Raw genomic sequence first — 13,196 nt, 5'->3', positions numbered from 1 at the left:
ATCACTGGAGCTTTGCTGGTTTTTGTGAGGCTAGGTAATTATAGTGAACACAACGCTTTTATATCTGGGGAAAGCCACGGCTTTAGAATGTACTTGAAGGTATTTCACAGGTCCTGCTGGCCTAGGCATGGTGCACTGGGTTGCCTTTCAGCAGGCAGGCTGCTGCAAGGGGAAGGCTTGAGTGATAATCCTCCATGAGAACCTGCCATGGCTTTTGGAACTTGGCGACTGCTGGACGAAGCAAAACGGGTGGAGTTTTACCTTTAAATAGCTGCACTCAAGAAGCTGTTGCTGCTGTTGTGATGACACATGGGTGTTGCTAAGGCTTTCAGAAGCCAGTGCTGACATATCTGTATTGGTGGTATGCTTTGCATGCACCAAAGAAAAGTGGATCATGTGCTCTCCCTGCCACAGTTCTGCTCCCTTCAAAGGATGCGGGTGTGGGTCAGATTTTTCAGGTGTCAGAAAATGAAATTTTTGGCCAGAAAGCATGTGCTTGGTCTGCTTGTTTTATTTTTATGCCCTTGGTGCCGTTCCCAAGCTGGGAGGGGTAGCACTGCGGTGTTTACCCGTGTGTATGCACAGGGCCAGCCCTTGGCTTGACCTTGGTGCTCATGAGTTAATGAAAATCCTCTAACCGAGACCTGTGCAGGCTGCTAGGTGCAGTGGTGTGAGTGGGCAGATCTGGGAGAGGAAAATGCAACTCGCAGACTTTAATCGATTCTCACTCTGTAAATGCGCAACTAGCTGGGTGCAGTGATTTCCTCCAGCTAAGAGCCTGGCAGTGCTGTATCCCCCACTTGCATGGCTTTGCGCTTCGAAGGTCCCTCAGGATTTTGTGTTGCAGTGCTTTATCCAGCTCGCTTAGCAACTTTAGGCAAATTGCCTTCTCTTTTTGAAGTTTCGTCATTACTTAACTACGTGTGCTCTTATCGTGCCTTGGGGGGACGTGTTGTGAGGCCCGCTCCATGTTTGTACAGGGCTTCTGATACCCTTGGAGAGCGCCCATTATGTGAGAGTCCACATGATTAACAGCCCTGGCTGTCAGTGAGAACTTTTGGAGAGCTGTGCATTGAGAGTAATGCAGCTTAAGGTTGCAAAGAGGCACAAAATGCTGCCAGCAGTCTGTAGATTGCATTTGACAATGGTCTGCTGAAGTAGTATGTTCCATCCTGTATGCAAATTGAACTTTGTCAAATTGTGTTACCACAAGATATCTATATTTGATACTATATTTCTTTCTCACAGATTCTGCCTGGCTTGTTCATTGGCAACTTTAAAGGTAAGATTAGTTTTATCATTTCTTCTAGGATTGCTTAACAGGGGTCTTTAGCTGTTGTTTCGCAGGCCGGAGGAGTTCTCTGATGTCTGTGCAGCTGCTTTAACCTCATCTTGCTTCATTCTTGGATTCACCTGACAGCATTTAAAGAAGAACCTCTTTGCCCTCTCATCCATGTGCTGCACTGCAAGTACTTTTATGAGAAGAAAAATGAATGCCATCTCCTCAGTTCATGTTTCAGCTGGAATTCCTAAACATTGGCCTGCCTTAAATGATTCCTGTGCTAGGCAGACAAGCATGTGACCCAGGCAGATTCTTTGTAAGGCTTATAGCAAGCCCTCCTTATAAGTAAAGCTTAGAGTGCCTCCTGCACATTGCTTTCTTTATTTTGGTTATTTGTAACAGCTGTCAAAGAGTTCTGTTATCACTGCATGCGAGACTGGTAGGTCTGCAGATTGCTGTCTGACCACCGATACTTGCACTGCCTGTGCTGCAGATGTACGATCCTCTGATTGTTTACCCTTTTGCATGAGGTTTACCTTTTGTTCACAGAGCCATGTTTAGAAAAAATAGGAGACTTTATGTAAGCATCCAAATAAATGACCTGTTCTCAAAGTCCCCTGTTAGCAGCAGTTGCAGCTGACCATCCTTACTCTGAAATAAAGGAGTTGTGTCTGTACAGTCTTTTTGAGGTTGAGGTGCTATACTTGCTGTGTTTCATTCAGGTAACAAAGCAGGACTCTGCAGTATCATACCCTTCTCAATCTGTTCGATATTGTAGCTGACCTGCTAAGATTGGACAAAATTTGCACTGGATTTAGATACTGCTATATGTCTTCTCTGTTCCCCTCTTCCTTGCCTCCCCTGCTCTAAAACCTGCAACTTCACTATTTTCTGTCTGAACTGCTATCTCATTTACCTGACTCTGAACCTGAATGCTCTAGAAGGCAGCCTTGCTGCCTGGGTCCAGTGCTTGCTGCTGCTGTGAAGCAGAGCTGAATGCCCTGAGAAGTAGCCCAGGGTACATGTGAAGCTGAGAGCTGTCTTTTGCCATGCTGGGATGCCAACACAAGTACAATGGCTGCTTGTGTGTGAGAGTCGTGCCACAATAAGGGAAGTGAGAGGACGAAGACCAGTTGATAGTGATCTAAGAGGGTATTAAAAGGAGGAGAAACATAAAAGAAGGGGAAGAGAGGGAATATAAGAGAGAAAGGCTAGGTTTGAAGACCAACTGCTGCATGAGCTAGTGACAAAACTAAATCAGAGCTGTGTTCTTTCCTTTTCTTTGTCCAGTAATGTGGGAAAGGGGCAGGATGGGGGATGGAAGGTGGGCAATAGAGTCACTGGCTTTAAAGTTTCTGGCAGGGTGGGCAAGATAGGCCTGGGGATGGCTCTCTGTCACTCTTGCTGCTGCAGCCCTGCTGGTAAATCCTTGACAGTACGCCCAAGGGAGTGAAACTCAGACGGAGCATCTTTTTCTCTATGCAGTTTTGTTTTCAGCCAGTGAACAATATGACCAGCTGAGGGGAGTTGACTAGGGTTGCAGAGTGTCAGCACTGCCTGTGCTGGGGTTGTGATCCTTGTGCTTGCTCTGCTTTGCTGGTTCAGCCATGCTTGCCATTGGTGCTACGTCAGTCACTTCTGCACAGGAAGCAGAGGTGTGCATGGGGGTGGGTAGTATTCCTGGAAGCATCTCTTGGAAAAAAGCAGAGACCGGAATGCTTCATTTACCCACATAAGAGGAAAAGGATGGGCTTGAATATCAATATCTGTGTTTTGGAGTCTGTTTCTAAATTGATTAAAAATCCAAGAAAAGTGTTCACTTATTTATTGTTATGACTCTTGGTCATGTTGCATATAATTCTTAACCCTCATGAGTGTATCTCTCTATAGGTATACACAAACAGGAAGAGAGAATATTGATGTTGCGGTACTTCATTAACACAAAAGTGAAGTTTTATTGTATTAGCATCTTCGGCACCTCTGCTTCCCTCCCTCCCCCTTTCCAACTGCTTCAGAACAATTGCAATTGCTTTCCATGCAGTGAAGTCATCCCATTTAGGAACAGGCATTGGGTTTATCACCAGTGTACTTTTCCGGAGGAGTTTGATTACCATGTTCCCAAGGCATGCTCTGATTTGTGGCACTCTTTCAAAAAGTGACTAATGAATTTTGAGACTTCCATAAAGGGGATTGTTGCTGAGAAATGCTCAGCAGCATGCACTTGGGCTTGGTTAGAATGTCCCAATTTGGGCGGCTGGAACATCTAGCTACTTCTACAGACAGGGGTTTTAGCAAATTATTTCCTGTAATGCTTCTCTCCCTGAGTAGCCAGGCGGCTCAGAATTGAATGAAGTTCCATCTGGTCAGCCAGAATAGCACCAAATCCTTGGCACTGTGCATCTCAACTGGATGCAGAGTCGAGGTGCACTGGCGTGTTCTGTGTCTGTGTGCAGGGGGGTGAGAAGTTGGCAGAAATCTCTGAAGTGCTCTGATCCGCCCTCTGGAGGATAGGCTCTCCTTTCTCCAGTGACTAAATAGGGAGTCCAGGGAGGCAGAGTTTCCATAGCTGGTTCCTAAAATCACCATCCTCCTCAAGTTTGTCTCCCCGCTTTATGAGAAACCTCTGGGGAAGCTGGCAGTCTGAGGGCAGAGGGAGAATGTTTTGCAGTTCCTGCTAATTGAAAGCAGGATGTGAAAGGATGTTAAATGCTGTAGTCGTGGAGGTGCATTGTCTGCAGAAGGCATTCAGCAGTTGTTCTCTGGAATTACTATTCAATATCCAGCAATATTTCTGCTTTACGCATTGTTGTTTCTCCTGTCTTTTTAGGTGTAATTAACCAGTCTATGTCTGAGAAAGTGCAAGCTCTCCCACCTTTAACTGGGAAATAAACTAAGACCAAAGAGAAACCTGTAGTCTACATCTGGCAGAAATGGCAGTAGAGCTTTCCCATTGTGGGTTGAGTGCTGCTGCTGTGCAAGCTTTTAGCTGCATCAGAATGAGAGAGGTTTCTGCAACCACCTTAGGGTGTGAAGGGTAGAGGGCATGTAATCCTGACCATGGAAAGCACTGAAATAAATATGTGCTGAAATCCCACCAAGCCCATAGCACTTGAGTATGTCTCTCCTTGTTATCTTTGAAGATTTGTGGGCGTTACTGTGCTCACCAGAAGAAAATAGAAATTGTAGCGTATTTCTGTGTGTGTGTATTGGAGATTGCACAGCTAGAGGGCAGAAAAATTCAAGAAGAACCACAGGTGTCCATACAGTACAGTTTAGACTGAGTTTGGTCTGAAAGCCCAGGGGGAATTGGAACTCCTGGGCTTCTTCAGTGAAAATTAATGAGGAGTTATAAATTGAAATAAAGGGGAGGGGCACAATTAGGAAAGGGAAAGTAGTGGTAAACTCTTCTCCCTGGCTCTAGTTCTGGGGGAAATTTAGTTTGTTGCAGTTGCTCCTTTGCTCCTTTCAGATGAAATTCAATTCTGCAACTCTCCAAAGACAAATAATTTATTGCATGCCTTTGTATCTTCTGCATTGGGAATTTGATTTCCCCTGAAAGTCACCTGAGTGGCTGACAGAAAAAAGATGCTTTGTTTCTTCACAGACTGATAGGGCAGGGAGCTTTTGCTGCACAAAAAGAACAAGTTATTTTTTCCAAGATGGGGTTCCAAGTGTATGCTTGATTGCTTCCAAACTGAAAGCTGTAGCAGTAGTGAGCCCCAGACATTCATGAGTGTTTCTACCTTGAATATTTGAAGAGCTTTTGTCCTTCCTTGCTTGTACTCAGTTGGAAGACTCAAGTTTTTTCCAATGGAATATTTGGGGGCTTTTTGATTCGAAGGGGAAAGCCACAATATGAGGTTTAATTCCCCCAAAGAGTCCGGTTTTGCTGTGAGTGAGCTGGAGAGTCTAGGGAAAGTTTATATCCTTCCCATTGCTGAGTGCAAAAAGGTGGTATCCACCAAGTGGTTCTGCTGTGTTTCTAGATCCATTCTGTTATCAGCTTTGTAGTTCTTTTGAGAAAAGGTTGTTTTTTTTTTCTTTTTTCTGAGGCTTTATTTCAGATAGTGAAAGCAGGAGAGGATACTGTTCCCTTTTTTTATGGAAGGAAGATCTTTTTTCAAGGGTCGTCAAGATGATTAAGCCTTTTTTCCTCAGCTTCCTCATGCACTGGAAAAGTCCTCCTGAAGAAGCTGAGACAAATCACTGAATAGAATATAATCTGATGTGGCAACAGGAGATGGGGAATTTTTGTTCACATGTTTAGTTTTTGCGCCTGTAACTGTGGGTCACTGGAGTTTGCTTTGACATCAGGAGAACTTTGTTCTGTGCATTCTCAGTAACAGTTCTTAGTGTCCTGAGCCACTGGAGGGTAAGTTCTCCAAAGAGTCGTAGAGTCATTTCATTTACAGAGATATCATTTACAGACAGAGTGGTGAGGTGCTGGAACAGCTGCCCAGAGAGGTTGTGGATGCCCCGTCCCTGGAGGTGTTCAAGGCCAGGTTGGATGGGGCCCTGGGCAGCCTGGTCTGGTATTGAATGGGGAGGTTGGTGGCCCTGCATGAGGCAAGGGGGTTGGAGATTCATGATCCTTGAGGTCCCTTCCAACCCTGGCCATTCTGTGATTTTAGTTGGGAAACACCTGCAATATCATCAAGTCCAACCATCACCTGGCACTACCAGATCCTCCACTAAACTGTGTCACGTAGGGCTGTGTCTGCATGTCCCTTAAATACTGTCAGGGATAGAAAACATCACCACTTCCCTGAGCAGACCCTTCATTTGCTTTACCACCCTCCATGAAGAAGCTCTTGTTAGTATCCTATCTCAACCTCCCTATAGCTCTGTCTGGTTCTATCCAAAATAGAAGAAGAGGTGTTTGTTTTAAAACGAACAGAAAATTAACCCAAGCCCCAGTAATGATTAAAACAATGACAAAATCCACCATTGCCCCCAAATCAGAAGGCACTAGTGATGATGAAACTGTCTGTAATCTCTATACATCTGCAGGTTGAGACCTGACAGTGTTGTACTTTGGGGCCTCCCTTGCCTTGTTTTTGCATACATAAATTTTGATTCTGAAAACTTAATTGCAACTAGCTTACTGCTTTATGAGAGTGCATGTTTCTTTTCACGCTAACAACAAAGCTAGCTGAGGGCTTCTAAGGAGGAAGGAAGGATGCCTTTTGTAAAGGATAGCTAGAGAAGAAAGGTGACAAAATACAAAGGAACATGTCATTGTGTGGAGAAGTTTAACAGGTGAGTTGCAGTTAAATGTTGTGGATCCAGACGTATTTCACAGAATTCTTTTTTTTTGTTCCTGGCACAATTGGTAATTTTATACTTTGTTGTTCGCAGTAGAGATGGGAAAGGCTCTACACCTTAAATGGAGGAAAGGGAAGCTAACCATGGGCACAGGATGGGGAGAAGAAGAATTCTACAACATGAAGTACACCTTACACAAGAAGAGAGCTTTCTGAAGGCTTTACTCCGAAGTCTCCATTAGTTTAGAGATGTTTCACTGTCTGCTGTAAGGAGTCCTACATTTGAGAGACCATTCAGGGATGCACAGGATGGACTCTGATAGGTTTCTTCCAGAAGTGGGGTGAATTTTGATGTGGTTTCAAAATATGAGCCTGTGTGTGGTTGTACAACACTATGCTACAGTAAAAAAAAGCTAGAATTACTGTGCTGTGTAGGTGATTTTTTCTGTCTTTTAATGGTCCCTTACATAATCCCTTTAATGTTTGTAAGCTTATGGTACAAGACCACGAATATCTCATTTGTACTATTGTTTAAGTCAGCTTTGTCTGTAGCATCTGTAGACTTACAGCAGGGGCTGCAAGGGGAATTATCCTTTTATAATCTGTGCCAGGTTTAGATCCAGATCATACAGTCACTGGCTGAGAATTTTTCTCCTCTATTTTATAGAGGTGACTTTTTGGGTGACTATTTCCTAATACACCAAGGACCTGACATCACGCTGGGATGCAGCTCTAAGATAAAGCCATTTCCGGCTCACTTCTAGCAATATCATTTATTGCATGAGTTTGATTTGTTTCGGTGAACTTACTTAGCTGAAGAACTAATATCTTTCAGTCCTTTTGAGTTACAGTGTCCATTAGGCTTTTCAATATGCCTTGAAGCAGTCAGTGTTCACTGTGGGTCATGTTTGCCTTATGTGGCAAGCCACTTCTTAGCTTGTGGGTCATACTTACCTTAGGGAATGGAGTCTAACTGTGCCCTTTTGCATTCACACCAGGAATTGAAGCCTGCAGGCTCTGAAATCTGTCTCCAGCCTTTTGGGAACTGAAAGCACTTTCTTTTAGGAATGTTTAGCCTGTCTTCTAGGGCGTTCAGAACCTTAGATGTTCTCTGAGAAATCAGGACTGTTCTGTATACTTCTAATAAACCCAAAGCATTAGAACACCTCTCCTGGCAAACATTAGCGTTTCTTCTTTGAAATGCCTACTGTGGGACTCTTAGGAAATTCCAGTTGTTCTATGAAGCTGGACCTTAATTCTGTTCCAGATAGAATTTGGGTTAATTTTCTCCTGAAGGGATAAGTAACTGTGTTGGTCATACAAGGTCATTACAAACAGCAATTATTGGAAATTGACTCAGTTCTGATTTTTCATTTTATTAGCCCTGAATAAGCTTTCACAATAGGATTAACTTTAAATATTCTTGCCTGTTGCTGTGTTCATGTGGGTTCATGTGGATTTGTCTGCAGGGAAGTATAATTAAATGCCCAGTTCCACTTTGAGATGTAGAAAAGGCATTGAAACTTTATAGGAGAGTGGAGAAAGATGAAGCAAGAGGTGCTGATAGAGCTCTTGCACATACATAAAAAAAAAAAAAGTGTACAGGTGATGCTATTGTTATTTTTGTACCTAGAGAGAGCCGGTTTGAAACCTTTGTGGTCAATGCTCTCTTTTTGTGTGCAGCCAGGCTAATGTGAACAGATTGTATGGGCTAATTTGGAAGGCAGGTGTTCTCATCATAAAACCACTGGTGTAATAGGCGTGATGTGTCATGTCATGCTCATGGGAAAAGGTCAAGAGCAACTGGACACAAACTGACTTTTACCTGTATTTGTGATTCTTCAAGGTCATTTTCTGACATGCAGATCATTCAGTGGAGGGAAAGTTGCTCACTGATGACTAATGATCTATTTTACCTTCTTTCTCATAGAAACAAAACTATATTTTCACAATATCTAGCATCAGAATCTCTTGCCCCAGTTTGCTTTCCAGTTTTGAATGTTTGAAACACCTCAGTTAAAGGTCTAGGAATCACTTTTTCACAGTTGTGCTTCCTCATTACAGCTTTTTTCTTCATGCATTCAGAATCTTCTCAGTCTCTCCTTGTATTTAAAATAATGCTGTGTATTGGGTAAACGCACCGTTTTCTCTACTGATCCTCAGAAAATAAGAATCTAGTTCTGGTGTTGACTGGCCCATTATTACCTTAATTTGAGTCATTCAAGCCATGGTTTGCTTCACTACTCAGCCTGGGTATGGCAAGGTCAGTACCTCAAGTTAAATTATATCTCTTGAAGTGGGATTTGTGGGTGAGAAGATTTCTTGTACAGCTCTGACTGCTTGTTCAGATGGCCATCACCTGCACATAGACGTGCACAGATTTACATTTCAGATGCAAAATATGCGAAACTTTTGACTTAAGAACACATTCCTGAGTCACTTAAGTTTGTTCTTTATATAGTATTTAATTTGTTTTGGAGTTAAAGTTTTTTTCCCCATCCCCCTCTGATGATGGTGTTCTAGAACAGCTGCATTTGAGATTTTGCTTTACTTCTTGAAGCTTCAAAAAGAAATGTAGCAATGGCAGTGGTTTTTAACATGCACAAGGGAAAAAGGAATGGGGTGTTGTTTCAAGAGATTAAAAAATGTCTTCCTTTTATTCCCTTTACTGCAGATGCCCGAGATGTAGAGCAATTGAGCAAGAATAACATTACGCACATTCTTTCAATTCATGACAGTGCCCGTCCTATGCTGGAGGTAAGAGGGATACTCCATAATAAACTTACTTTGACACTGAGAGTCACAGCTACCTTGGGATTTATGTCATGTTCTGTATGACAGGTGTTTTGCAATGGAATTTGGAAATGTTTGACAGCTGTAGTCTTGGGATTCAGTCACAAATTTTGCTGTTGCTGCTGTTATAACAACAAGTAATCTAGCTGACAAAGAAAGAGACAATTATAGTGTCAGTCAGTATAACACAACAATGGGATTGTTATCAATCTAGTAGTAAAGGCAGATTCTCTTGTGTGTGGAGTTCATGCATCACATCAACATTCCTTCTCCCTTTTTCGCACTGCCAACTCGCCTCTGTACTGGGCCACTTTCTTGAATCTTTAAATCGAATTGTTGTCTGACTAGTTTGCAGTCCTCCTTAAGTCCTGGGGCCTCGGAGAAACAAGAGCTCTCTTGTGTAATGTATCTAAGACAACGGAGTGTCTCCAACTCTTTAACACAAAATATTATTCCTTGTTTTATGAAAGGGGAACTTATCTCAAGAGTTGAAATGACTTGACTTGCTGTGTTGTCTTAAAGCAGTGAAAGAGTTGGAACCGATCCGTTACTCTGTTTGACTGTGCTTTCTTCTTTATGCCATGTTGCCTTAAAGGGAGAGAAGTGTGTCAAGGCTTTGCTACACCCTAGAATCCTGCTGTTGATTTATATTGAACTATTTGTCCTCTTAAATTCACTAGCTCATTCCGTGCATTTCATTTTTGGTGAAATATGGCAAAGTGGAAGGTAAGACAGTTGGTGGTTTCACCTCTGGGATCTCTCCTTTTCACTCTTGTCACATGAAGTCTCTAGTGGATTCAGTCCTAAAACTGAAAACTACAAACTTACTACAAAACTTCCACTTCTCCCAGGCAAATCAGTAGTCAAGCTGAACAAAAGATATCCCTAATGTGTTGCGATTAAAACAAAAATGAAGTTCATGGGGAATTCAAGGTTTTCTTTTAGCTCAGAAGTGGATTTAAGCAGAGTTTACGTAAGCTGTTAACTTTGAAGTGTCCATCTGACTTACGTTGAGCCTGATGCAGGTTAGTTCTGAATCACAGAACTTCAAACTGCTCTTAGTTGAGGAGAGATGAAGTTGCTTCCTTTGGGGTGCTGCTCTCTAAAATGAGTAGAGGTTATATTTGTTTTATTATCATTATTAGAAAGGTAGGAATGCTAATTATGGCACGTTCCAGCTGCAACCTCAGGTCAATGTTTCTTGTGGTGGTGGTGGTAGTTCTGACAGCCCACACGCCTTCCTGACATGGCGTTGCATCTGTTTGTGGGTCTGTGTGGTGAACAGATCTGGGAGCTTGTGTGAACCAAATATAATCAAGTCACCATTTCTTCCTCTAGCTACTTCCACAAAAGACACTGAGTGTTAAATTTACCCAGCTCAGTTCCCAATCTGGTTCATGATGCAGTCTTAAAACTTACAGTGGTTGAGGAGCAGTGGCTGGTCAGTGGCTGGTTCTTTGTTCACCCTTGCCTCTGAAATAAATGTTTCTCTAACTGTGCCTTCTGTTTTTGCAATGTGCAATGTATTCTTCTCCTTGCAGGTGCTGTGGAAAGCAACAGTTAAACTTCTGTAAATAGCGCAAGGATTTCAAGGTCCATTTGTTTGGGAGCTGAACTGATTATTATTGCTTTATCATTCATAGTCTTACTGTGAACTTACTTTATCTGCATCTGAATGTTTCTCTTTTGGAACAAAGACTTAGAAGACATTGTGTTACTTCCTTTATTATTTGCATCTTCCCATGTCTGTAGGTAGGTTTGTTTAGAGCTGATGTATCCATGTAGTGCTTGAGTCCGCTGAAGTCAAACAGGAATGTTTTTCTGATGCATTTCCCTTCCTTTTATGCTAGACATCACTGTTTGCAAGTGAGAGCCTACGTTGGTATTCAGAAATCCATTTAATTTTATTTGGACCTTTGAACATGGAATTGCTGTGAATTGAGAAGCTTTTTTTCCTGAGGCTCCCTGTTTTGTGTGTGTGCACATTGATCGTTTCTAAAATGCTGCATTGTCATGAGCAGCAGTAGTTGCATTTGTCTCTTGCTAGCAAAATTTCAAGGATTTCCTAATTATCCTATAGGGAATGTTACAAATATTCCATAAAGCAAAGTTTTCTCTGCAAGCCACGAAAGGGTAAGTGTTTTTAGGAACAGAAAACTCACTGTTGTTGTCAAAGAGGATTTGGTCCTCTTTAGCTGTCTATAGAACAAACAAATATGGGTGCATACTCTCAGAGAGGTGCCAGATTACTCACATCTTGCTTGTCATGTTTTGAAATTATGGTAGTGTCTGTTATGATGCAAAAGTTCTTCTGATAAAGCACCTGAAGCTGCAAACCTTGGGTAGAGGATGAAAATGAGCAATCTGGTTTCAATGTCCGCACTGGGTTGGAAGAATACTCAAGAGAAAAAAGTAAATGTCCAATATATGTGGAGAGCACTAACTTGTTATATTATAAAATTACCTTCCCTTTTAGAAGCTTAGGATATTGCCACTCTCCTGACAGATTGTTCTTACCTAATTGTGTTTGAAGTATTCACAGTAGCTTATAAAATGTGTGCTTCTTTCTGTGTTTTATATGTACTGCAGTATTTGGAAGTATTTTCTAGTAGCTTACCAGCTTGCTAGAAAATGACTGAAGAGTTTCAGAAAAAACATTTGTTATATTGGTTTAGGTTTCATAGTGTTTTTCTGTTGAAGAGATGATTAAAAGGAAGCTTTTCTCACTGAGATTTGGTTTCAGAAGTTATTTTGATGATTATTTACAAATCCTCATGGACTTCTAAGTTGTGTGCGGCTCATAATTGAAGTTCAGCCTTGGAAAGCTGCAGTGTGCTTTCAAGTTGGAATAATGAGAAAAAGTAGGTTGGTAAATCAGCTGGAATATAACATTTTGCATACATTCAGATATGGTCAGCCTACATAAAGTACAAGACATAAAATTGTTTTGTAAGGCTTTCAGGTGTTTTAGACTGAAAGGAATCTGCCAAAATCTGGACTAAGCTATCTTGCAGTATTGCCCCTTGGTTCTTGTTAATTAAATTATTTCAAGAAAATATAAAACCAAGCCTAAAATTAATTCATATTTAAAAAGCATCCTGAAGCTGCTGTTCCGATGAAGCACACCGTTGCTAAATGGGATCTTAGCCTGTTAAGTAAACATTTTATATTTTAAAGATGCATGTTTATAACTCCATCAGAAAAACTGTAGGTAACTGGTGGCACGTCCCAGTGAAAGGGCTGTGTGCCACACACAGCAAGGTTGTTACTTCAGCTGTGCAGAAGGAGCCCTCTGAATTAGAACGATGTCCAACAGTGCTGCGTGTTCCCACACAGCCATGGAAGCAGGTTGGCTCCTCCAGAGCACTCTGGACAGCTGCCGTTGGAACACTCACAGAGGTTTTATATCCACACAAAAGCCATACACAGAGAAGAACAATTAGGTTTCTTGCCACCTGCTTTCTGATCTCTTTCCGAGCTAGTTCAGATTTGAAAACCTCTGGTCAGAATGTAAGAGAGAGTGAAAGGCAGATGGGAAATCAGATACCTGTGTGCGTTAAGTGGTTGTGTAGCTTGCAGTGACCTGTTGTATCTCTTAGTTGAACTCCTTTTTTGTTTTAAGGCCAAGACAAATAGCTGTTGGGCTTCAGAGACCAAAATGCTTAAAGATCTGACTGGTGTGATATCTAGGCATCCTAACCAAGCAGTCAGAATATAAAGAGAAAATGGACACTTAATTCCTCCTAGGCACTTCTTCCCTTTCTCTACAGACAAGCTGTTGCTTCAGAGAAATCTAACTGAGCCAATTAGAGCCCTTGCTTTTGGCAAGCAGTGTTCTTTTGGGATGCTCTGGGAAA

General features: G+C 42.0%; 1 protein-coding gene and 1 long non-coding RNA gene across 3 annotated transcripts in view; both read left to right on the top strand.

Annotated features, from left to right (window-relative positions):
• The window catches only part of DUSP22 (dual specificity phosphatase 22), a 78,966-nt gene that overhangs the window by 41,166 nt on the left and 24,604 nt on the right, over positions 1-13,196 (top strand). For both annotated transcript variants that reach the window (XM_042833165.1, XM_042833171.1), the window contains exons 2-3: positions 1,249-1,282; positions 9,221-9,303. In XM_042833165.1, coding sequence (XP_042689099.1) covers positions 1,249-1,282; positions 9,221-9,303 — 117 coding nt within the window. The remainder of the gene's footprint in view (positions 1-1,248; positions 1,283-9,220; positions 9,304-13,196) is intronic.
• Positions 1,289-6,969, top strand: LOC122168127. Its single transcript, XR_006171195.1, has 2 exons — positions 1,289-5,784; positions 6,641-6,969. It is a non-coding gene; the product is annotated as an uncharacterized LOC122168127 (long non-coding RNA).

Source organism: Centrocercus urophasianus, unplaced genomic scaffold (genome assembly GCF_019232065.1).
Source record: "Centrocercus urophasianus isolate 14NV4802_14NV808 unplaced genomic scaffold, USGS_Curo_1.0 seq_11, whole genome shotgun sequence".
NCBI lineage: Eukaryota > Metazoa > Chordata > Aves > Galliformes > Phasianidae > Centrocercus > Centrocercus urophasianus.
Note: the sequence above shows the minus strand (reverse complement) of the source record. Positions and strands in the feature narration are given on the sequence as shown.